The sequence below is a fragment of the Salvia hispanica genome, chromosome 3 (genome assembly GCF_023119035.1).
Source record: "Salvia hispanica cultivar TCC Black 2014 chromosome 3, UniMelb_Shisp_WGS_1.0, whole genome shotgun sequence".
Taxonomy (NCBI): Eukaryota; Viridiplantae; Streptophyta; class Magnoliopsida; order Lamiales; family Lamiaceae; genus Salvia; species Salvia hispanica.
This window is the reverse complement of record NC_062967.1, coordinates 18,968,314-18,992,527: the sequence shown is the minus strand read 5'-3', so window position 1 is coordinate 18,992,527 and position 24,214 is coordinate 18,968,314. Positions and strand designations below refer to the sequence as shown.

General features: G+C 36.8%; 3 protein-coding genes and 1 long non-coding RNA gene across 9 annotated transcripts; 2 read left to right on the top strand and 2 right to left on the bottom strand.

The window, feature by feature from the left end:
* The first annotated feature begins 1,407 nt into the window (after positions 1 to 1,407).
* Positions 1,408 to 3,787, top strand: LOC125212452. 5 transcript variants are annotated; one of them, XR_007174678.1, is made up of 4 exons: positions 1,408 to 1,842; positions 2,943 to 3,032; positions 3,150 to 3,185; positions 3,450 to 3,787. It is a non-coding gene; the product is annotated as an uncharacterized LOC125212452 (long non-coding RNA). The 5 variants fall into 5 exon arrangements; XR_007174676.1 differs by having other exon boundaries at positions 2,341 to 3,032; XR_007174674.1 differs by lacking the exon at positions 1,408 to 1,842 and having other exon boundaries at positions 1,849 to 3,032.
* A 765-nt stretch (positions 3,788 to 4,552) lies between these two features.
* Positions 4,553 to 6,022, top strand: LOC125216830 (stem-specific protein TSJT1-like). Its single transcript, XM_048118606.1, has 3 exons — positions 4,553 to 4,841; positions 5,244 to 5,484; positions 5,567 to 6,022. The coding sequence occupies exons 1-3, from the start codon at positions 4,633 to 4,635 to the stop codon at positions 5,867 to 5,869; spliced, it is 753 nt and encodes a 250-aa protein (XP_047974563.1). The 5' UTR covers positions 4,553 to 4,632; the 3' UTR covers positions 5,870 to 6,022.
* A 1,083-nt stretch (positions 6,023 to 7,105) lies between these two features.
* Positions 7,106 to 9,914, bottom strand: LOC125216829 (clathrin light chain 1-like). The gene is made up of 3 exons (XM_048118605.1): positions 9,484 to 9,914; positions 7,890 to 8,043; positions 7,106 to 7,780 (listed from the first exon to the last, which is right to left on the bottom strand). The coding sequence occupies exons 1-3, from the start codon at positions 9,837 to 9,839 to the stop codon at positions 7,355 to 7,357; spliced, it is 936 nt and encodes a 311-aa protein (XP_047974562.1). The 5' UTR covers positions 9,840 to 9,914; the 3' UTR covers positions 7,106 to 7,354.
* Positions 9,915 to 13,672: 3,758 nt separating this feature from the next.
* LOC125214319 (RNA polymerase II C-terminal domain phosphatase-like 1) lies at positions 13,673 to 21,519 on the bottom strand. Of its 2 annotated transcripts, XM_048115295.1 has the most exons (17): positions 20,957 to 21,519; positions 19,890 to 20,363; positions 19,541 to 19,751; positions 19,297 to 19,454; positions 19,140 to 19,210; positions 18,952 to 19,057; positions 18,776 to 18,859; positions 18,004 to 18,585; positions 17,827 to 17,890; positions 17,505 to 17,635; positions 17,368 to 17,421; positions 17,030 to 17,126; positions 16,197 to 16,405; positions 16,014 to 16,100; positions 14,970 to 15,035; positions 14,790 to 14,863; positions 13,673 to 14,345 (listed from the first exon to the last, which is right to left on the bottom strand). In XM_048115295.1, exons 1-17 carry the CDS (start codon positions 21,230 to 21,232, stop codon positions 14,237 to 14,239), a joined length of 2,853 nt encoding a protein of 950 aa, XP_047971252.1. In that variant the 5' UTR covers positions 21,233 to 21,519; the 3' UTR covers positions 13,673 to 14,236. The 2 variants fall into 2 exon arrangements, with proteins under 2 accessions (XP_047971252.1, XP_047971253.1); XM_048115296.1 differs by lacking the exons at positions 13,673 to 14,345; positions 14,790 to 14,863; positions 14,970 to 15,035; positions 16,014 to 16,100; positions 17,368 to 17,421 and having other exon boundaries at positions 16,212 to 16,405; positions 17,030 to 17,113.
* Between the last annotated feature and the right edge of the window lie 2,695 nt (positions 21,520 to 24,214).

The window sequence follows — 24,214 nt, the reverse complement described above, 5'->3', positions numbered from 1 at the left end:
GTGGTGACCCACCTTCAGTTTACTTAAAATGAACCTACCCTCATATTTTTGGACACTCTTGATTAACTGCAGTTTCCCCTTGATTCATTTGGGGTGAAAGCAACATTTGGACCTTGTGCTAAGTCACCTATTTGTTTTTCTTAAACATGAATTGATGGAAAACTCTTTTATTGTATGAGTAGTTCCCATCTCAATTCTACTACAGTTAGTTTCTCATGTTTCGAGCTTTTTATGCAGCTCCAAGTTTAAACCTAACCGCTTGTTTCCGCTCTTAATAAGTTTACTCGAGTTGTCTTTCTTTATGAGTTGGTTTCTAAATTGTCTATAAAGCTTGATAAATTACTGATGTGGCGTCGTGTCACGTGATGGTTGACTAAAGTCCATCAGCACTTCTGAGCAATTGCTTGCTTTTCCTATCCACTTGCGACTAGTTGTTCAGTCGCTATGTTAAATATGTCATCGAGTGATCCTTGGAACTCTTCAATTTACTAATCCTTGAGATTATATTTGGCGCAATTTTACAACTTATTCTATTTGGCAAGTTTTCCCTAGAATAGCATTCCTAAAGTCTAAGAATGTTTCACACCATTGAAACTATTCTTTTCTTTTCGCCTGGAGTAGACAAGATGAGCCCTACGGTATAAAAGTCCTCGAATTTATCAAAAACTCCTTGATGTAAGCTACCAATGAGGTACGAGGGTGAAGTTGGCAAAAGAATTTTTTTAACTCGACCCGATAAATGAGATGAGTGATATTGTAAAGCAAATATATGTGAGGATCAAGGAAGCGCAAGACCGACACCGAATCTCAAGCTGACGCATGTCGATCTGAGTTGAAAAAAAAAGAGATATAATAGGAGATAAAGTATTTGTTTGAAGGTACGTCAAGGCCACGATTTATTGGAGCTCCTAAAATCATCGAAGAGGCGAAAACAATAACATTATCTCTTTGTGCTACCCGAGTTACTAATATAAGAGCACCTCAAATTTCAGGATGAAATTTTTTTAAGGTGGGTGGAATGTAACATCCCGGGTCTTCCCTAGCTTTTTAGTTGATCTTGAAAGGAGGTCGAATGGGTATCTGAATTTTTTTCTTTTAATCTTCATTCCTTATTAACATTCAAAGGAGTATTAGATGTTTACGATAAATCGATAAGAGTCGTAATTTATGTTTAGAAATTAGCATACCACTAAAGTATTAATTGCTAAATTTTATGATTTAAATTCAAGAAATAAAGTATAGTAGAAATAAAAGGATTTATTTCTTGTGGGCCTAATTTAAAAAGAAAGAGTCAACTCTCTCAAAACCCAAATCACTAAAATAATTTGTTCTTTGGAGCCCAAAGAGCCCATGTCAAATCTCTTTGCATAAATTGCTGATAGCTCCCCTCCACCTCTTTCTCCTTGATTACTCTCCTCCCATTCAAGACACGTAGCATTCCTCCACCTCCTGCTTGATTACTTTCCTTCCCCTCAAGGCACGTAGCTGTAGCTGCCTGATTACTCTCCTTCCCCTCAAGCCGTAGCTGCTTGATTACACTCCACCTCCTGCACATAATTCACAATCACTTTCTGCGAACTCCAAGCAAAAACAGAGAGCCGAGAGGAAGGAAGAGAAGTAGAAGAGCTCTTGTTTCCAATACCAACCATTCACGGCAGAAATCGAGAGTTCAAAGGGGCTGCTTAATTCTCTTCCAATAAGCATCCCAAATCATAGAGACGAGTCTGCCAAGTCCAAGGAAACTACTCCTCTCAGTCTCACAATTTCACAATTCAATATCGTGTTTTGAGGTTATCTCCGCAAGTTAAGGTCAGAACGAGAAAATCAAGTTAAGGAAATGAGGTGAACTTTTCTATCCTAAATACTAATGTGGATAAAATGGCAAATATTTTGAGATGATATTTGGTTATGCAAATGATGTTGTCTTGCCATAAATGATTTATTTTATGTGTATGTATGGAGCCTATCTGTTTGGTTGGAACATAAGAATCGAATTCGGGTCCGAGTGAGGGTGGTGTCCCTACTCGGATTAGTGTACACAGGTGACCGTTGGAAGGTGGCCACCTTCCATAGCTATATCATTGTCATTATCTTGATTGATTGCAGAAATCATAACAAACCAATAGTTTTGTTGCAAAATTGGAACAAATCAATAGATCAGTATTTACATGTAGTAGAATAGGCTTTATCTTCATTTTCTGATAAACTGATCTTTTAGATCACTATGGTTGTTTGTTACTCTCCAGGCTTAAATGCACTAGACAAACTTCCTTTGTGCAGATGTTTATATTTGTATAGACATTGTGGTGATATCATTTATTCAATTATCTTCATGGACAGATATAGATTAACATGCAAGAGCTTTTTCCTCTCAATAATCCACCAAAAATTCTCAACTCATCTTCAGTCTATAATGCCAAGACCACTCAGTGCCCCTTGTATTATATAGTAGCTCTGCTGTTGTTTCTAAATTCGTTAGTTAGAAATTAGAATACAATCAAGTTGATAGTATATACTAGCTCTAAAAAAATATCTACTAATTTTCCTATTATTAGTTAAATTGCTCTTATTTTGTAGCAAATGTAAAATCTCAAGCATAGTTGTTTTACTTTATGTGATTATTTCTTTTTAAGCTAAATATTGATTTTGTAAATCGAATATGAACAGCTTATATGGATTATATTGTTTTGAAATGGAATCTCATCACAGTATTGTTTCAAGAGCATTGATAACGTTATTATGTATAAACAGTATTGTGTCAAAAATTATACTCCCTCAGTCTCACTCTAAGTGACACATTTTTCTTTTTGGAATGTCCCACTTTAAATGAAACAATTCTAAAAATCGAAGCATCACTCTCTTTACTTTTTTTCCTCTGTCTTACTTTATTCTCTCCATTTAACTCATAAAATAACCGTACATAAAATCTCGGTTCAAAAAAGAAATGCGCCACTTAGAGTTGTTGGAGTCTTCATGGTTTCTCAAGCAATTCGTGGAATATTGCAAACATGCTTACTTCTGATACATCTCAGGTATGTAGATCATTGGGTGGTGGTTATTTATTTATCATAATACTTCTTCTATCATTTCTTTTTAATTAATGTTTTTCTCACGTGTTGAACATTTCTGTTTGTTATTTGGTTAATCAGTTAGGATTGTTCCCAATTCTAGTTATGACACAGCAGGTAACTTGGTGGTGCTTGATATATTATTGTATTGTCATGTCTTGATACATCTAAATTGTATTATGGTATTTCACTAAATTCCAAAGATACATGTATACAACTGCATCTTTAGAATTTATATTGCCCTCTTATTTACCCATTACGTTCCCATCTAATGCTATGATGGGAAATTTTACAAAAATCTTGAAAAGTGCTTGTTTGTACAACATGTGCTAGGTACATCATTTTGTGAGAGTTTTTACTGATTTGCTTCACTTTATGCAGACTATTTGGCCTTTTTCAGCCATGTTATGAATGCAATTGGTGGGAACATTGCTGGTCCTGGTCTGTGGTCTTTTGAAGTTTAAGACACCCTGTGTCCCATTATTAGAGAGTTTTGGGTATGTTGGCCCACAATTTTTTTGTTTGAATGATAGTAATATCCAGCTCTTTGATTTAGTTAACAAATAATATTGAACATCTGGATTTGATCTTGTCAAAGATAGAGATACAGGAAATTCCAAAGGATTCTACCCACCAGTGTCTAGAGCTTTTAAAGTGGAATTCTGTTATGGACTCATTTTATGGAAATTGCCAGCTTTGGGTGGTTGGTCTTCTTGTTATTTATTTTTATTATGTAAAATAAATTGATAATTAATATTGAAAATGTGCAAAAGAAATGCATTCAAATGGATACTCCTAGTCCTACTCCTTTGGGCTACGAGTGTGGAAAATCTTATCCTTCCATTTCTATTTAAAATAAAGTGAGTAACTATGACGTGGCATCGTGATCAATGGAAATAAAGTGTCATTACAACCGACATAGCTGACTAGAAATCACGTCACATCACCCGCGATTTGGATAAGCTTGACTGGTATAAAACGACACATGATATATCATTAAACGACACATGATATATCATTAAACGCAACCTCATTTCATAACGTAGAATTTCATTTATATTAAATACTATCAAAACAAAAACCATCATGAAAATACAAACAAAATTATCTAGTTTCATTTTACCAAAACATAGGAGTAATATTATGTACACATACAATTTATTTATATACATTTATCTTTTCTCTTCTCATTAATACTTTATTGAGATATTTTTTAGATCGAAATAGAATCCGTTTCAACTCTATCCAAAGAATCCAGATAGTTTTTGGATTGAAAAAGAATTCGTATTTATATAAACAAATGAATCGGCTATTATTTTCTCCAAAAGAATCGTTTATCCGTTTCATTTTCCTACCAAATTTCTTCTTTCCTCATTTCAAAGATATATAAAATTTGTTTGGATAAGATGGCCACCTACTTCTGTCCTGCCCATGGCCATCACCAGTCACCACCTCTATAAATATCACTCCCATCTTCCATCTCAAATCATTCATTATCCATTTCCACGTTTATCCCGTCTAATTTCAAGATTTGTTTTATTCACAAAAGAAATAGTGAGAGAAAATGTTAGGTGTATTCAAGAATGGTGTGGTGAACCCTCCACAGGAGCTGTACAGTCCAGCTTCAAGCTCAGCCACGGCTTCCAAGAGCCCACAGGAGACTCTCAAGGATTTCTTAGCTTCAAACCCCACCAATGGCTTCTCCCTTGAGTTTGCAGACAAGGGTTTCTTGGCCTATGCCTCACCTCAACGCCAGTTCCCCTGTCAACAAAGGTCAAATCTTGATTGAATCTTTTTCATTGATTGCTCTGTTTCAGTGATCATTGGATCAAATCCAGCTGATAAAAGAGTTCTCATCTCGAGTAGCATTTTGTTTTTATTCGCCATTGTGTAGATCATTTAATTTAAATGCCATTTTAAGAAATTGGGAATTAGTCTGCAAAATAGAGGCTAGAACATACAAATAGAATTTGGATTGATGCTACTAGCTTTGGAGATGGATTTAGTGTTTTTTAGGTGTGGGACTTAGATCATGTCCAATAGTACACTAAAATCTAAAATGGGATAGACAATTAGCTCTTAACTAAAAGAAGATATTGCATTGGTGTATTTCCCCGATTGTGGTTTTGGATAATATGTTAATCCAAGATTTGGACTTTTTTTTTTTTTTTTCAGGTTGTTTTGTAGTTTGAATGATGTGTACTGCATTTTCCTTGGAAGTTTGAACAATTTGTGCACACTCAACAAGCAATATGGGCTATCAAAGGGTAGCAATGAGGCCATGCTTGTTATAGAGGCCTACTGCACCCTCAGGGACCGAAGCCCCATCCCGGCCCACCGTGTTCTCAAGGATCTCGAAGGCGATTTCGGGTTCGTGGTCTATGATCACAAGGCTGGAGTTGTGTTTGCTGCCAATGTGAGTGAAACTCATCATAATTGAATACATTTTCTTCTCTTGGGAGGTTGAATATGTTCTCAAATTGTACGTTTTTTTGCAGGGTGGTGGTGATGAATCAGTGAAACTGTATTGGGGCATAGCTGCAGATGGATCTGTGATGATCTCAGACAATGTGAAGCATGTGAAGGCAAGCTGTGGGAAATCATTTGGACCATTCCCAGCAGGGTGTATGTATCATAGTGAGAAGGGGCTGATGAGCTTTGAGCACCCAATGAAGAAGATGAAAGCAATGCCAAGAGTTGATAGTGAGGGAGCATTGTGTGGTGCTTATTTTGCAGTTGATGCATATTCTAAGGTTAACACCAGCATGCCTAGAGTTGATAGTGCTGCTAATTGGGGTTGAGCAAAATCCTAGACACCAATCTTTATTTGCTTTATTTTCATGATTTGCTCTTTTTTTCTGTCTTTTCTTAGGTTTTTTTAGTTTGTAAATGTGGTCTGAGGGTTGGACTTTGTAATGGAAGTTGTTTAATATTATGGTGCTTTCTCTTTTTCATATCATTTTTCATTGAAAATATTTTGGTGGTGACAGCCTCATTAAATACCTTAAGGTAATGGTTGGAAAATGTTTATCAGGATTTATGTTTTTCTCACTGATGAGCAATGGGGGCTGAGATCTCTGCCCTATTTCTTCTATTTATGCTCGGGCTAGAAATGGCATAAAAATAGGATCTTGAATCTGAAATCGCCCGAGTTGACACAACAGGATATGACTTATGAGTTATGGCTCGCTTCTGCTCGGTCGGTAGAAGCCACTGGATTGAATCTTCGAATTGACCCGAGACCCGACTGGCTAGAATTGTGGTGCACTTCTACCTGGCCTGAGTAGAAGTATCTGGTATCTCGACTCGTGTGACATGTCGCCCAAGATTTATCTATGCATCCTACCCGGCAACGACCCAAAACTTGGTGTGTATATTAGAGCACAAGGTTTGAGATTAAACGAACACGATAAATTCCATTATTTCAAATGGGAAAATTGGGCTTATTTGTTTCACATCATTAGGTATGCATTTATGAGTTGATTGTATTCATTCACTACATACCAAACTTGTGCTTTCATACCATCATGCATATCAAACCTATGTGTCCCGACCTCAGTGTGTTTCGGAGATGAACCAAGTGGAAACTAGTGGCCAGTGGGCATGTAACGTCCAAGGCAAAAGTGTCGATTTGCTTTCTAGCTTAGACAATTTTTTTCACAGATTTACATGTGAATTTTTGGAAATCATACCATGAGATTCTTGAGAATCCGAAATCTTCAATATATCTCAGCAAATGTGTCTCAAAAGCATGTTCATGTACACAAGCTCATTTAAGCTCGAGCACGAACAAGTTCACGAGACTCAAGTTGAGCACGGCCAAGTTCGAGCCTGCCTCGGAAAATATATCTAGGTCAGCCCATCACTAAACAGTCAGAATTTCGCACAAGTTTGTTTGGGCGATATTTGAGCCAAGCTCCAAAAATCTCACAAATAACTTGGTTCGGATTAGGACTTATTTACGAGACCATCCTCTCGCATAAACATATATCGAATGCATAGTACGACATCAAGAGACAACAGCTACCCCAATCAAGAAAGAAAACAATGCAAAATAGTAAGTAGTAAAAGATTACAACAACAAAATATGTTTATGCAATTACACTACCCAAACAAGAATTATCTGACTAAGGTTTAAGCTCAACATACTAGTGCTTGGTCCAGCCATAGTTTCTTGCTTCGTGATTCAAATAAAGAAAACCATTAAATATTAATAAAATGCAAATATATATATAAAATAGAAATTTCACGGCGCCAAACAGCATCCACTCAAAAACTCAGCAGCATCAGCTACTTGGCTGGTCATCGGCCGGAGCAGCAGGCTCTTCCGATGCCTGAGCGGCGGCAGCACCATCAGGAGCGGACTCTTCCACGGATACTTTAGCTGAAGTTTTTTCGCTCGTTTCTTTAACATCTTTCTTGCTTTTCCCATCCTTGCTGTCTTTCACATCCTTAGGTGGAGGCGGTGGTGGAAGCATGTGTGGCGGGGGATTGTGTTTCAGCTTGATCAATATCCCTCGCATCCTTGAAAGGTCAGTTGGTTTGCCTGGCTTGGGGCCTTGGACAACTGTGATGGATGGTTTCTTGTCTTGATCCTTCTTCTTTCCTCTCTTCTCAATTTGGGCCACTTCGTTGGGGACGAGCTCTGCTATGGATTTCCAATAGTGTTTGTCGGCTTCTTTGTGGAATTTCTCTTGACTGGCTAGGGACATCTGTTTTCAAATTTATACATCAGGGTAAAGACGGACTGCTACTGTGTTTTATGAGTATTTTATAAATAAAGTTATTATCTTCAAAACTCAAATCTATGAAAACCCAAACCTTCTCTTTCTCTCTGTTGGTGTTCTTGTTAGTCTCCACATTAAGCTTTGTCTTCTCATAGAATGCTTTTATAAACTCTTCACCTTCTATAATAATTTGGTTCCGCATCTCCTTTTCCTTCTTTTCCTTCTCTTCCAGACGAATCGTGTTTAGCCTGCAAGCATATATCATAACAGCACCAGAAAATTTTCTTATCGGCAGATCCCATATCCACAAGTCATTTAACTTGGCGATTTCAAAACAAAAATATGATAGTGTGTTAAGGTGCTCACAGCTCAGTTCCATTTCCATTTTACTTTTCATGTTGTCAACAACACGTCTACATCCACAAAAGGTATCCTTATTTACTGAAAGTTTCAGAAATAGCCCTATGGTTTTCGTAGACGTAGACGTAGACTAGACATTCTTGTTTGGCAAGCATCTGCATTTCATCATTAATAGACCCAAGAAAACCTTACAACTAAGATCCAATTAATTCAGAAACAAGAAATCTGTTTCTACTTATGTCAAAGCGATTAATCTTTATTTCCTGCATACTTGGTCAATGGTCACAACATGTGTGATCATCATATTTTCACATGATAAGATGTTATACCCAAAATATTTCTTTTAGTGGACAATGAACCCATCTAAACCCTTTCTGCGTTCTATTTTCAGCAAGTCAAACCATGCAATTATAGGAGCTTATAAGATCAGAAATGAGACTATTGAGTATGAAGCAATTAGGAACATGTTATGTAAGACTAGCATTCCTGTCAAACAAAATAAATACTAGTATCTATTACTGGAAAACCAAACAACTTAACATGATCAATACAAGAAAAGATGCAACTTGATGAGAAATTTAGTTTACTCAAAGTGTAATTTAGTAATAATATCTAGTATTGTGTTGACACTGAGTCACAGTTTAAGTGGATTCTAATCGGAAAACACGGTTCAATCAAAGTTATTAGCCACACCTCCAATCAGCACTAAGAAACCAGGGTAGCCCCCAAAAACTTCGTTTATTAGCACTATGATCTTATAAATAATAACCTCAAGTCAAAAATGAATATAATCCTCATATATTTTCTCTTTGATCGATTACCACAGATGTCTAGCTTTACTAAGCTTGCATCAAGGAACTACTTTGTTTACTTTAAACATTGAAATCAAGTTGAAAAGCAAGTAATATTGGATTAATGTGATCTTGTGATTTCTCTGAAAACTAGTTGATCGCATCTAGGTCGAGATCTCACACAAAGCTGCGTAAATACATCTTGATCCTTCCTATTTGACCCCAAGTAATAGATCTAACAGCGACCAGATTGGAGAGAGCTATAATAAGTCTTAGAGAACCGAAACACATATGTGCTGAAATATAGGGATGATTTCTATACACTATCCAAGTTCTATTATAGATTACGTTTTTCCTAATTAGTCACCGCTCGAGCTACAATCCAGCAAGAGATCCCCACCAAATGAGTCAAAACGAAAATCCACGCGCCTAAATTAACTTCAACGAAGCCCTAACCAAGCAGATCCGACGATGCGAAGGAGCAGAAATCAAAAGAGGAACAACTCAATCAGTAAATACAAGTGCAGGGAAGCTCACCTCCGCCACTCGCGAAGAGCGAATCCTTCCTCCTGCATCTCATTAGGAGGCGGAAGGATCGGTCCGTCCGACGTGAATAAGCCCTCGGAGTCCTGGCCGAGGTCGTAGGGCGAGCTGCCGTTGCCGTTGGAGATCGGAACCGAAGCGTCGTGGTCGAATGAGTCGGTATTTGACTGGAATCCGAATGGATCGGAGGAGTTTTGCTGGTCTACTGGAACTTCCTCGGATTCCTGCGTGAAGGCGGAGCCGGAGTACGGCGGTGCGTCGGCAGAGGAGAAGGCGGAGTAGGAATCGGCGTAGCTGGTGTGTCCATCGTAGTCAAATGGAGGAGCTGCAGCGTCGTCGAAGGATGCCATCTCTCTCTCAACAGAAGCTGAATTTTCTCTCTACGATTTTCTTCGCTCTCTTTTAGATGTAACAATCAAATGCCGTGTGTATACAGCACACTTTTTTAATTTGAGGCTGAAATGACGTGTCTATGTTTGTTCGAACAAATTTCATTTTATTGTTGTTTAAATACAACTCTTTAACTTTGCTTTAATTCCAATATAATATATTTATATTCCATGATCTGTTAAGTGTTATCCTCACTTAAATTTATAATACAATACTACTGTATTTTATATTTTAAGAGAATAGTGAATAAAGTAAAAAAAATATAGGAGTACACTTTAGGAATAATAACAATAATCAATAAGCAAGCTATATAAAAGTTATTAGTACATTTAATATTTGGTGGTAAATAAATCAACAGAAAAATTATTCAGTGGCAGTAATGTAATATGAAAGGTGGTTGAATTTGGTAACACAAGGTAGTGTTATTAATGAAAATAAGACCTTGATGAAAATAAGACCGTTGTACAAGTTTAATAAACCTACTTTGTAGGGAGAAAACAAGAAGAGTTCTAGTTGAAAAAGAATACTTGTTAAGGAAATAATTAGCCTTAGACATTGGTCAAAGGAAATTACTGTTAACCACTAATGATATTCTTCTACAACTTAGATAATAAGTTTAATTTGAAGACCTAACTAAATTATTAACCACTAATGATATTCTTCCCCAAACCAAATAAGAAGTTTAATTAGAAGACCAATATGGAGTAACTAGTATTACGCTCGCGCAATACACAATTCATTTTATTTTGTTCACACCGATTTTGTACCGTGAAAGAATTTTAGGAAATGATAAACAATATCAACGTAAGAAATCTAAAATCATAAATGTATAAATAAAAAAATACTATAAAAAAATATGAACTCAAACAACTTTTAAAATAAAAAAAATATGAACACAAATATATAGCCTTAATGAATTTGGCAAAGTTCATAGAATTCAAGGTTTAGTGAAAGAGAAAATTAATTGAATAAAGAAAAGGAAATTAATAAAGTGTAATCTTTCAGAGTATTCCCAATGCAGTCGTCCTAGCGGGCGCGCGGTTGCATTCCCACCACCAAAATCTCTCGGCTACCCGTAACTCCACCTCATCCACAGCTACCCAGCACACTCTGCAGCCGCAACGAAATCATGTTTTTTCATTTATTTATTTATATTATTTAATACACAAAATTTTTTCCTATAAATCCCACTTTTCATACTCATTTTCACACTTCACTCTATTTTCTTATCTATCTTGATTCAAATACTTGGAATAGATCGTTTATGCAGTATGGTCTCAGGATTCGGCAATGCATGTTCTGAGGTAGTTCCCACCTATGCAACTCATGGTCCCGGCGATGGATACGCCAAGTACTCACAATTCTGATATCAACGTATATGACTACGAGATTTCAAATACGAAACCAATTGGAGTGTTTGATCCCCTCCGGAGGTTGGATTTGGTTCCTAAGCGGGGGCAAAGACAAAGGAAGACAAAGGGAAAATTCCTATGGCGGGCACAAAATACTCCATTGAGAGTCAAAGATGCTTGCAGGTGCTATGTCGACATTTATGAGGACCTGAGTGTGGAGTCCGACTAGAGTGTGCGCAAGTTCTGAGATAGAATTGCTAACATGTACAACAAGAACAAACCTAGTTGAGCGTGGGACCGCGATTAGGACAATCTTCATAAGCATTGGGGTCGAATTCAGACAGAAGTTGCTAAGTACATTAGTCGTCAACAATATGCAAAAACTTTAGCTGAGCGAAGCAAATGCCACAATATTCGCCAGAATTCTCATCAAGTGTTCTTCTAGGAAGAACAAAGAGAGGTCAAGTACATTTACATTTACATCATTGTTCAGGACCACCCGAAGTTCTCGGGTTGTTTTGATTTGGCCGACCCCAATTGATATGAATCCATGTATTTTGTGATCCATTTCCCAAGAATTTACCCAATTTGTAGGTGATTGATCTAATATTTTTGTGAAGTAGATTTTCTATTGTGTCAATAATGGCAACCCAACAACAAATAAAGAAACTAAGATGAACAAAGAAGGAAATAACATTGGATAGGGTGGAAATTGGGATACATAGTCATTGATGAAGCAAGCTAAGGCACTTACAACATAACTAACATGCATCCATGGCTAGATCTTCAAGGGAACCACAAACCTCAAAGCATACCTCTACTTGATCCATACTTGAACTAGCAATTGATGGAAATCTCATGCTTGAACTAGCAATTGATGGATTCAAGCAACCTAAATCTAGGAATTGGATAGAAACCCTCTCCAAGAGGAAACAAAGCTCTCAAGCATCTAATTTCATCAAAATCTAAGGAAAAGAAATGACATCAAGAGGTATTTATACTATGGGTCCAAAAATAGAAAGTTGGCCCACAAAATCTAAAAAAGCGGCATAATCGCCCGGTCGGGCGTTTTTCACATGCCAAAATGCCTGGCCCGGGCGTTTTCGCTGTCCCCGGGCGATTTTCACAAGCAAAACGCCCGGTCGGGCGTTTTTCCCGAAGCTCTCGGCCTTCTCTGCGCGACTTCCGTAAAACCACCATAACTCCCTCATTCGGACTCCGATTGGGATGTGCAAGATACCCACGCGAAGCTGTTTCCAAGACGAAGACAATGGTGGTAGTTTCATAGCTTTCGGATGTAATCTCAATAGGACGATTTCCAGTTGAATCCAACTGTAGTTGAAATCCTTGACGCACGGCTTCCATGATCGTATCACCAATAGAATGAAGATCAATGCCTCAGGAAACTATAGTCGCAATGGTGGCGAGATGTACGATGGGAGAGTTTTGATACACATGTGGCGTCCGACATTCGTCTCAAGTCTAGAAAGCCGCGAAGAGGAAGGGCAAGGCCTCTACACCTTCTTCCTCTACACAAAATCAACCTCAGCTAGATCAAGCATAAAATATGTCGAAGCGATGTTGTGGTACAAAAAAAGGTTTCACAATGCATTTCATGTTTAGAAGTATTAAATATTCCCTCCGTCCTACTTTAGGAGTCTCGATTTACCATTTTTTGATGTCCCACTTTAGGAGTCCCAGTTGAAATATTTCATAAATGGTAATAGATCTCACATTCTACTAATCTTTTTCCACTAACATTTTATTATAAAATTAATATATAAAAGTAGGACTCACATTCCAATATAGGGCTGGCAATTTTTGGCACGACACGATAACACGACACGAACTCGCACGAAATTAATGGGTATGTGTCAAAGCTTATTGGGTTCGTGTCCTTATCGTGTCGACATGTTAACGACACGAAAACTTCGTGTCGTGTTCGTGTTACGCGTTAAGAAATAATATTAATATATTATAATATTATTATTTTATTATTTATTTTAAAATTTTATAATTAAAATTTAAAATTTAATATTAGAAATAATATTAATATATTATAATATTTTTATTATGTCGTGTCATATATGTGTTGTTATCGTATCGTGTTGACCCGAAATGGTTCGTGTCGTTAATGGGTTCATGTCGTGTTCGTGTCTGAGAATAGCGGGTCGTGTTCGTGTTCATGTTTGGAGTTTTCTTAACGAGTCGTGTTCGTGTTTATTGTTATCTTGTCGTGTCATTATCGTGTCGACACCCTATTCCAATATCTTTTTCACCAACTTTTCTTTATATTTCTCAATACTCGTGTCAGACTCAAATTAGATTCCTAAAGTGGAACAGACTCAAATTAGACTCCTAAAGTGGGAGAGTAACATTTTAAGTAACATTTGAGTAACATTTGAAGTAACATTTAAATAGTAACATGTTTAGAGAGAGGATTAAAGAACACGCTATTGTATTGATTGAGTCTGATAATAATTCTATTCAATGATGATCCCTTTAAATAGGGATGAAATATGATGTGCATGGTAAATAGTTTCAAAGGAAAGTGAATCACTCTATTCTATTTACAATGTTCATTCAATCCTTGATTTAAGAGATTGATACTCTTTCCTTTAGAACAAGTTGTAGTTACCATTACCTTTCTTCACTCATTATACATTTCTATATAATTCCACCACAAAAATGTAGAATTGGCAAGATAGTTAAAGTTAGCAAACCCCTGTATAGCTGCACATCGTTTATCAGCACCATGTACCATCAATGCTCGCCCGTTTCCGCGTGCCTGCGCCTCCACCGTACACTTGCATCATCCATCGCATTTAGCCATCTCTAGCGGAAAATTGCATGTGATGGACAAAATAGACGAGATACAATCTTTAAATTCTGAAAGGGGCAGCTTCTGGGCCGCAAGCAAACCGTTGCAGTTCAATCTTAGCCACCCTTCCCCGTCACACTGAAAATTTTGGCACTGGCTTTACTGAGAAAGCAAACCAGAGGTTTCACGGAATATGAGGAGCATTCTTTGGGGGACGGGCGGATGATGGCATCCGGTGCAGAGCTCTTGAGGATTCTGGTTTCAGCCTCTTACTTGGCATCTCTTGCAGAGATCTGCACCACAGATTTAAACAAACACGCATCGACGATGCAAAACAGTAAAGTTATCATATGGTACATGTCACACAGACCATTGCAGAATCCAAAATTTACCTAAATAATACTACTATCTCTGTCCCATAAAAACAGAGTATTTTCATTTTGGTCTGTCCCTTAAATATAGAAACTTTCTTAACTTTCTATTTTAGGCAATGGACACCCCACAATCCACTAAACACTACTTCCACTATTTTTTCTTCATCTCTCTTACTTGACCCATTTTTCTCTCTCTATCTCTCTTATTTTACCAATTGTCCATTCAAACTCGTGCCGTTTCAAAAGTTTCTATTTTTCAAGGATGGAGGTAGTATTATCTATCTAAAACTTCAGATGATTCTCAAATATAACCCGAATAGGCAATGGAATAATAAAACATCCTCAAGAAGAACATCAGTTCACCTTGGAGAAGCCTGGCGCTTGTGAGGATACTGACTGAACATGGATTTCACAGCACCAAGAGCTTTCTCAGCAGCCTAAAATAAAATGTTTTTCAGATATAAATCAAAAGAGAAACGGTTCCCAGATAAATAAATATGACTATAAAAATACAATATGTGAGTTCTGAGGAAAATAGAATACCTTAGCTTTAGCTTCATCCCATGTTAAGCCAGTTCCCTTGCCCAATACTTGCCCATCAATTTCAACCTAAATTGACAAAAGGGAGAATAGCTAGAATCACCTATCTGCTGACTTTGACCACCTCCTATTTTTGGGTAAAGGGAAGAATTCTTCTTACATCCTATCTAAATCAGCAATTTAAACAAAATAACAAAAAAAAATCTAGATCGAGCAACACCTTCCAAATAAGCCATAAGCCATAATTAAAATAATTCAGTTCAACGATAAAATTTCTGAATACTGAAACCACAAGAAGCTTTGTTCAATCAGCACGCTTAAGAATATCGATACTAGCACATCAAAGAGCAATTAAGACCAGTGAGGGAGAAACTTTGAATCAGAACCAAGGCACCCTAACATCTTCAGGAGTCGAAGAAGTTAGGAAGCTGAGCTGACCACACCAGAGACTGTATTCAGAATTTAAACAACTAATGAAATTAAACCATGTAAATCAGCAACTCTAGGAAATATAAGCATATAAACTTGCAGGAAGTCTAATCTGAACAAATAAACAGCACATATAAGCCACATGAGTGCATTAAAACAGTACTTGACATTGGAAAAGTGAAGAGGACTGCATATCTATAGGTGTTGAGTCTATTGACTTGTGACAAAAAAAAAACATCAAAACAAAAGACTGCATATCTATAGGTATTGAAACAGTACTTGACATTGGAAACAGTACTTGACATTGGAAACAGTACTCACATATAAACTTGCAGGAAGTCTAATCTGAACAAATAAACAGCACATATAACCCACATGAGTGCATTGAAACAGTACTTGACATTGGAAAAGTGAAGAGGACTGCATATCTATAGGTGTTGAGTCTATTGACTTGTGACAAAAAAAAAACATCAAAACAAAAGACTGCATATCTATAGGTATTGAGTCTATTGACTTGTGACAAAAAAAACATCAAAACAAAAGACGAAGTTTTTGTTTCAAGAATAACAGGACATTTTCTTATGCATATATTGACCAAACAGGATGGAAAATACTAACCTCGGCATACACTTCATTTTTCTGGCCCCAATGAGCTGAAAACTGAGATTGAGTTTGATAAGCTACACTAAGGCCTTCCATCATGCACTGAAGAATTGAGACAAAAAGTTGTAGTGCATGAGCTTCATGATAACCCTCATGGAAAGATGGAAACGATAAGACATGTTACATTTTTATGCTTACTAATTCTTTAAGAGCAGATATTGAGTTTGTTGACTTCTTGGAGATCTCAATTCTCGGGTCTAGAATCCTTGGGGACACTGATGTTCTTGAGGGTGTAGCCTCACGTGAACTAACACCATCATTGATATAATTGTCTTGCAGTTTACCCAGACTAATCCCGCTTACAGGCATGTTGCTGGAATCATGATTAAGCTGGGACAAGTATTTATCTGAAAAAAAGTTTGCAGAACTCTAGTAAGATCTACAACAATCTAATTATGCCTCCAATTTGAGATTATGATTGCAAAATGAAATCCAACAAAAGTAACTCTGAAATTCAAGAATACAGACAAACTTCCCCATCAAGGCTTATCATCAGATAATCTGAAAGGGAATAATTAGCCCCAATTTTGAGCAGAAATTGGAAAAACATGGAAAACCACATTTTGAGTGACTTAAAGAGACTGAGTACCCACCCAAGTTCTTAGTCCATAACCAAAAAAAAGCAAGAGATGGGAACACTGGGTGCTAAAGAATTATAGGTACATCTATCACAGGCATGTAGCCTGATGGCATTGCTCAACCATGTACTGGGGTTCAATCCCCCTTCCCATCCCCAAACTAAAAAGAGAAAAAAAGGTAGAACGATAAAGGATCTCTTTTTCAAACTTAAAGACCAGGTATACGGTCTCTGAATGTGAAAATTATTGAAGACACGCAAAATAAAAAATGTATTCATCAGCTCAAACACTAAGGATCAGTGTTCTACACCTTCAACATTTTTCATGCTCTGCAAGCAATTAAGTATGACTGAATGAATTTAACCATCAGGGAGCCAAAAGTTGGTACGTTACCAGCCAAATAGAAAAGAGATCCTTCTGCAGCATGACATTGTGCTTCCCTCCTTGTTCTACCAATTCCTTCGCCAATTTTTTGACCTGCAAAGAAAACCTGCAGAAGACCACATATAATACAATCTCATTGGACTTCACCCACAAAACAAGAGAGAGTGAAATATGAAAGAAAGAGACAGACAGATCAACAGGTAATTAGGTATATAGGCATATATACATATACAGAGAGAGGCTGAGGAAGGAAGCACTAGTATGAATACTCATCCTCTTCAGTTTCCAGTTGATATCTTTAGAAGCAAGATGCAACAAACAAAGCCAACTATCAGTCTGAATCTCACCTCCATAAAGAACTGTAGTTCTGTGCCCGGTGCTAAAGTATGCTTGAACTCCACCTAAAGTAATTGTGACAACCATCTACCCGATATGAGAGTTTGGACCATAAAAATGCAAAACAAAAGATCAAGAGATGTTTCACCTTTGTTCCAGACTTGAAAGCAATGTCCAGTAAAACTGCAGCAGAAGTTGCACTTGATGGATCAATTTGTCCGGCTTCAAGATCAAGATCCTTGTATGCTGAAGACATTTGAGCGACAAGACTATCCTCATCTTGAAAATCAGAATATGTGTCATTACTACTAATGCTGTTGAATACAGTTAAAATAAGCAACTGGTTTGAACTAGAAGCATGTGTGACTAGGAAAACATTTATCCACACTATCCCAAAGAGTATATATCTATAGAAAGCTTTCTGCCAAATGCCTGGTTTCTTGGACAATTTTTTCAGGGCGCTGACTTACCAGAAATAGAACGAAAATCAGGCAGTGGTCCATTCAGTCTTAAATGGTCTTGTTGTGGGAGTTCCTGAATGTGTGCAACATCTATATCATATTCGTTTACTCATCACCGGTAAAAATTATTCAGATTTCCATACTCTCTGTAAAGGTATAAAGAAGGGTGAAAGGAAAACCAATTACCTCCTCCGGCAGCCTCTGGTTCTCATGAACCCTGGCAGGCGGGAAGGAAGTTTGCACTTCATGGAGAAAGGTTGACTTACGAGCCCGATTATTGTCAATTTGAAGAGCCTCAGCATTGAACTCCAGAGGTGGTGGCACCTGGTTCAATTGTCTCAGGGTCATCTCCTCTTCAGGGGGAAACCAACCTTGTGGGTGAGCTCTTGGTAAGGGTGCCTGCCCAGGCGGCCGTGCAGGAAACTGATTTTCATTTGGAGGCTGTTCTCTCATGTCTTGACCGTGTTGCAAAATAAGCAGTCTCCTCCTAGTGTCAGGATCTAATTCAGATTCTGGTACCTCACCTTCTTCCCTTGCAGGAGAACTGTGCAGTGTAGTTTCAACTTGCCCAGATCCAGCTGATGGTGTTCTTAACAATTTTGCGAGCTGAGGTAATTGCTTACTTGGCAGAGGCATTGCTGGCCCTTGTGAAGTTGGTGGATGAACTGCAAAAGACGTTGAAGGTGTGGCAAACTGGAGAGCTGAGGCTATTCTTGGGTCTAAGTTCATCACAGAATTAGGAGCAGTTGAAGAAGCTAACATTGCCTCCTGAAAGTTCAACACTTGCAGATTTAAGGAACTATAGACTCGATGTCAATTAAAAATATGTATATCCATAAGAAACATGGCTAACAAAAACGGAAGTGCCAGCAGCAAGGTAATATGCCTAGGAAGCTCAAGATCTAGAAATTAAAAAATACAATAAAAATAGTTTGATTCCTAGAAAGAGACATTTCACCTTCAGTCTCCTTTCCACCTCAGCATCTGCCATTCCATCAAAGCCAACTGAATCCTTGTTGAAATTAGAAGCCAATGGATCATCCTAAGCATTTTTAATAAAAAGTATATGCTGCTCAGTATATTGGGAGCTATGTAAAATCAAGAAAAAATACAGTCTTTGTCTTGTGATAGAACCTCAGAAACCAAGTAGCTTCCAACATCAGGTACAGGAGGCAAGTTCTTGATATCATCTTCATATGCAACTTCAGAAATTCTTTGCATTATGCCATCATCAAACTCTCTGCCATAAACATACTGAGTCAAATCCTATAGATGGAATAGTAAGCAAATCTAAGAAAACAAACCAAATAAGAGATACTTACTTAAAAAAACCACCTCTGACATTGCAAGCTACATTTCTTGCCACACAGAGCACAGGGATAGTGTTGTTACCCTGCACGTAATTAGTTTTAAAGCAATTTAGCAAAAGCACTAGGTCACTTCACCAGGAAGTAAAGTATTTCAGTAGGAATTAATTACTTCAGCTTGAGGAGAAAAATAGGGTGTAAATGCAGGAACAACATGCACTCTCTGTTGATCTTGCTCATCCCACACTTTTAGACGGTCATCAATTACCAAGGCCATCTTAGGATGGCAGTTTCCATCTTGAAAAACGTGGAACAATGACTTCTTGCAACCTGTACACAGGTCAATGGATAGTCACATCATCTTAGATGAATCTCACTGAAACTTGAAGTTAAGGCTACAGTTTGTCGGGCTTTACCTGACTTGACACACACAATGCGGTCCAAAATCTCCCTTGGGTTTATCAAATTTGATCCCGGATCAAGAAGTCTCCACATTTCTAAGGCATAGTCTTTTTCTGCCATAGTGCAAACAAAAACCTCAAATCGCTTTCGGCCTTTAGCAATCAAGTAGGTTTTAAGATCCTCCCATGCAGGTCTTAATCTCACAAGAACACTTGTATCACGTATCTGCAGCAGTTAAAAGAGTCTTTTATAAGAAATCTAGAAAGATTGTGCTGCTGCACTTACTCCCTCACTAAGGGGGAAAACAGGCACACAAAAATGAACCCTTGCATTATGGCCAGAAAAAATGAAGGTGTATTTTACCAGTGGATTAATGCGAGTAAGAACAATATTTTTATCTTGTAGCCGGATAAGTGGACGAACAATTGTTTGTTGGTTGTCTGACAAAGCGAGAACCACCTCAGACTCTGACCTGATTACCTTCCCATTATCTACTACCTGATCACTTTCTGCATATTGCTTCAAAACATATTTATCATCCTGATAACGTTTAATCTCTGCTATCATGCTAGCAATACGATGTGGATCAGTCTCGCCATTTATTTTTCGTTGCAGTGACTCTATCCTATCCTCAAACGATCGCAATGTATTTGCAACTATCAATGTTTCATCAAGATCAAACACAATGCCAAGGCATCTGAGATTTAGCATAGCAAGGGAAGAATTGTACAGACTTGATGCCACATTGAACCCCCAAAAACAAGGGGTCTGTGCGTAGTTTCTTGAATGCATGGCAACCAAATGAAACTGCTCTCTCCCAATAGATGCCACCGCCGTCTGAAAATCAAAAGATGAAAATCAAGTATTGTTAGCACATGGTATTCAAAGTAGGGCACCTCTCTGATTGAAAATGGCACACACAATATTAAGTTATGAAAAAAGAGAAAAGAAGTTTGTTCTCAACTAGCCATTGTTTGGAAGCAGGTAGGATTTGGAGAAAAATGTTCCAGAAATTTCCAGAATTTCTCAGTTTCTAAAACTGGGATGGGAATGAGAGATTCTGGGATTTATTCACATACCCTCCTGATTATATCCAAATTAATCCATATTCTCCTTAATTAGATCCAAATCGATTCATATTCTCCTTAATTAGATCCAAATCAATCCATATAATTTAATTTAGAGAGATCCAAATCAATCCCTGTAACTACCGGTCCTTTCTCATTCTTGGTCTTTTCTCATTCTTGAATCAGTACATTTAACACTCCAAAATTGATAGCTTTCCAAATGTTTATACTCCATTAGGCTAACAAAATAGAAATATTGGGGATCTCTTAGTAGTCAAATATTCATAAATAGAATTTTATTGATTAATTGAATTAAATCAAATGAGTGTCTGTTTTCAATCGTTTTCTTTTTGGGTAAAATACCTTGTTCTGTCTAAGGCAGGTGGCGTGCATAACAGCAAGAGGTGATGAATCCACATTCTTGGCCGTAGATTCCAATTTGAAGCATATTCCGGCTGAGTTTACAGTGTGTAGCACAGCGAGTGGCGGACATCGCTCACTCGGCGGCGAGAAATGGGAGACGCGAATCTCCCGAATCTCCTCCGCCTTAAACAACGCTGCGAAGCCTTCTTGCGGCTGCAACTCAGCCCCTCCCAGCAATCTCTCCCCTTCATACACCACCACCGGTTTTCCATACATTTATTCACCCTAAATTAATCTTTAAAGCAGAGAAATTAGAGAGATGTGTAATGAATCAAATAAAATCGAATTTTTTCAGTCAATTTCCCCAATTTCCAACATACAAAACAAAAATTGATATTTCAATAGTGCATGTCCAGATATATAGATCGGTTGGTGGCGGTGGGAAGGAATTAGGGTTTTCGAATCAAGATTTGGGCGGCCTACGACTATGGCTGAATTCCTGATTTTGAGAAATTTATCAGATTTTAGGTATAGGACTGTGCGTGACGACTCTTGAGAAAACCCTAGATTCCAAAGCTTTACAGTCTTCTATGTCAACAACACCTATATTTGAAGGGTTTGCCTCTACGGGGAAGGATCCTTAACACGTCGTCGTTTCAATCAAATTCAGTGCAAAATTCTCTTTTTGGGTTATTTTTCCTTGTCAGGCGTGATTCATGATTTGGTAATATACATTTTTTTTACCCTCTTTCTAACTCATCTTAGGGCTTATTTCCATTTTCTAATGCTACATCAGCAGATTCATCTCATAGATATATATAAATCATAAATAAAAGTTAAAATAAAACATAAATATTGATTTTGAATATTTAATGCTTTTTTTGTCTTTATGTAGGGGAGATATTTCTTTTTAGCATGAGATTTAAGAAAAATTATTTTAAATGAGTTAAATAAATAAATAATAATATAAAAAAGAAAAAGGTAGAAAGATAAAGAAAGAATAGAGTAAGACAAAGTAAGAGAGGATAAATATAGTACTCCCTCCATCCCACAAAAGATGTCACACTTGTGGGATGGGATTTTAGAAGGTTTTATTTTATGTGTTAAATGAAGAGAGAAAATATTATTTTTATATTCATGTGAGAGAGAATTTTTTCCAAAAATGGACTTGTGACATTTTTGTTGGACAAACTAAAAAGGAAAGTGTGACATCTTTTGAAGGACGGAGGGAATATTATTGTTTTTGCCATAAATAAAAAGACACAACTACTATAGAACAACCCAAAAAAAAATACGACTCAACTACAGAGGGACGGTGGGAGCACTAAACACAAAAATAAAACATCAACAATATATAATTAAAAGGAATATTAGTTTCTAATACCATAAACTTTGGCCAAAATTTGGTATATCCCATGAACTTTAAAATTAGTCTAGAATATCACAAATTTTGCACTTGTTTGGTATTTTTCAAACTGACCAAAATGTATTTTCATTAAAATCTTATTTTACGTGGGAAACCGTAATACATTTTATGATATTTTAAACCACTTTTTAAGTTCATAACAAGTATGATAAAAAGTCACGTAGAAAACCATATTTATTCTAAATTGTGTCAAGTATGATAAAAAAAAAAAAAAGGGTCTCGTAAGTTAGTCAAATATGTAAAAGACATGCCGTGAAAAATACCAAACAAAATGCAAAGTTTGTGATATTTTAGACCAATTTTAAAATTTATAGAAAATACCAAACTTTAACCGAAGTTTATCATTTTAAAGACCAATTAATATCCCTAACTAAAAATATACTAATATAAAATTCAACAGTATAATACATCATATATAATAGATAGATAAATCTATACATAAGAGTTATGATCATAACATAAATATCATTATAAATCATTTATTTAATTTATTTTGTGTTCATTTAAGAATCGCTTATTATATTTAATTTTTTCTCATTTTTATGAAAGGTGTGCTTTTTTTTTTGGTATGAATTCAAGGTATTTAATACTCCCTCCATCCCGCTTTAACAGTCCCATTGACTTTTCTGCCTTCTTTTTGTAAAAATGATAAAAAATAGTTAAAGAGGTGAAATGGTAAATTAAGGGAGAGAATAATATAGAGAAGAGTTTTATCTACATTATTGTCTCTCTTACTTTACCGTTTCTCCACTTTAATTATTTTTTATTATTTTTATAAAAAGATGGCAGAAAAGTCAATGAGACTGCTAAAATGGAACGGAGGGAGTAGGACCGTCGTTCAAAAATAAGAGTTTGACTGGCATGAATTTTAAAAATTATTTAATTTTATAAAGAAAACTAGTTTCCTCCGTTCAAATGCACGGACTTCTAATCACTAACTAAGGAGTATATAACAAAAGTTTAGAATTGAAAATTTTAAGAACATATCAAAAAAGTTTGGTGCATGTGCATCCATACATATTTCCGATATATACTTAAAATTTGAATTGAAACATGTGACTATGCATAGCAAAAATTAAAGTAAAAAAAAATATTAATATGTTAATTTTGTCTAAGTTCTTTGTAATAATACTAAAAATCCAAATTAAAATATTTATACTTTTCCATCTATCATATCATGTCAATCTCAAGATTGTTTGAGCATTCTTAATGAAACCTAGATCCAGGTCTCAAGTCCCCTCCATATTATTATTGCCTTAATTTTCGGAGCAGGCTACAACTTTTATCACTATCTATTAAAGTTACATTATTTATAACTACAAGCTATTTTAGTCGTAAAAATAGAAAATGTTGAGCAATTATAATACGAAATATTTATTTTTAACTCAAGAATTATAAATTACTATAAACTAGATTAAAAAGTTTGATCAAAATGAGAATATCAAAATAAGATCTCCACTTCCCAATTCCCAACATAAAATTATAAATTTTATAAACTTAAAACAAAAAAATGAAAATGAGAAAATCAAAATGAATCTCCACTTCCTAGTTCCTAACATAAAATTGTGGGACTTTGCACGCTCCCCTCCCTCTCCCTCTTCCTCTTCTTCATTTCTTCTTCTAGGATCTAAATTTCAAATACAAAAAAATTGAAATCACGGTCAGGGTCCGGCCCGTGCACCTGCAACGCTGGGACGGGCCACAACCGGGCATGGCCCTAGCACCAACAACGCTGTGACGTGACTCAACCGGGCGTGGCTCCGGGCCACTCCTCCATCCCCAGGCTCGGTCAGGCCGCGTCTCCTCCCCTCCAACTCGCTAGGCTATGGGCC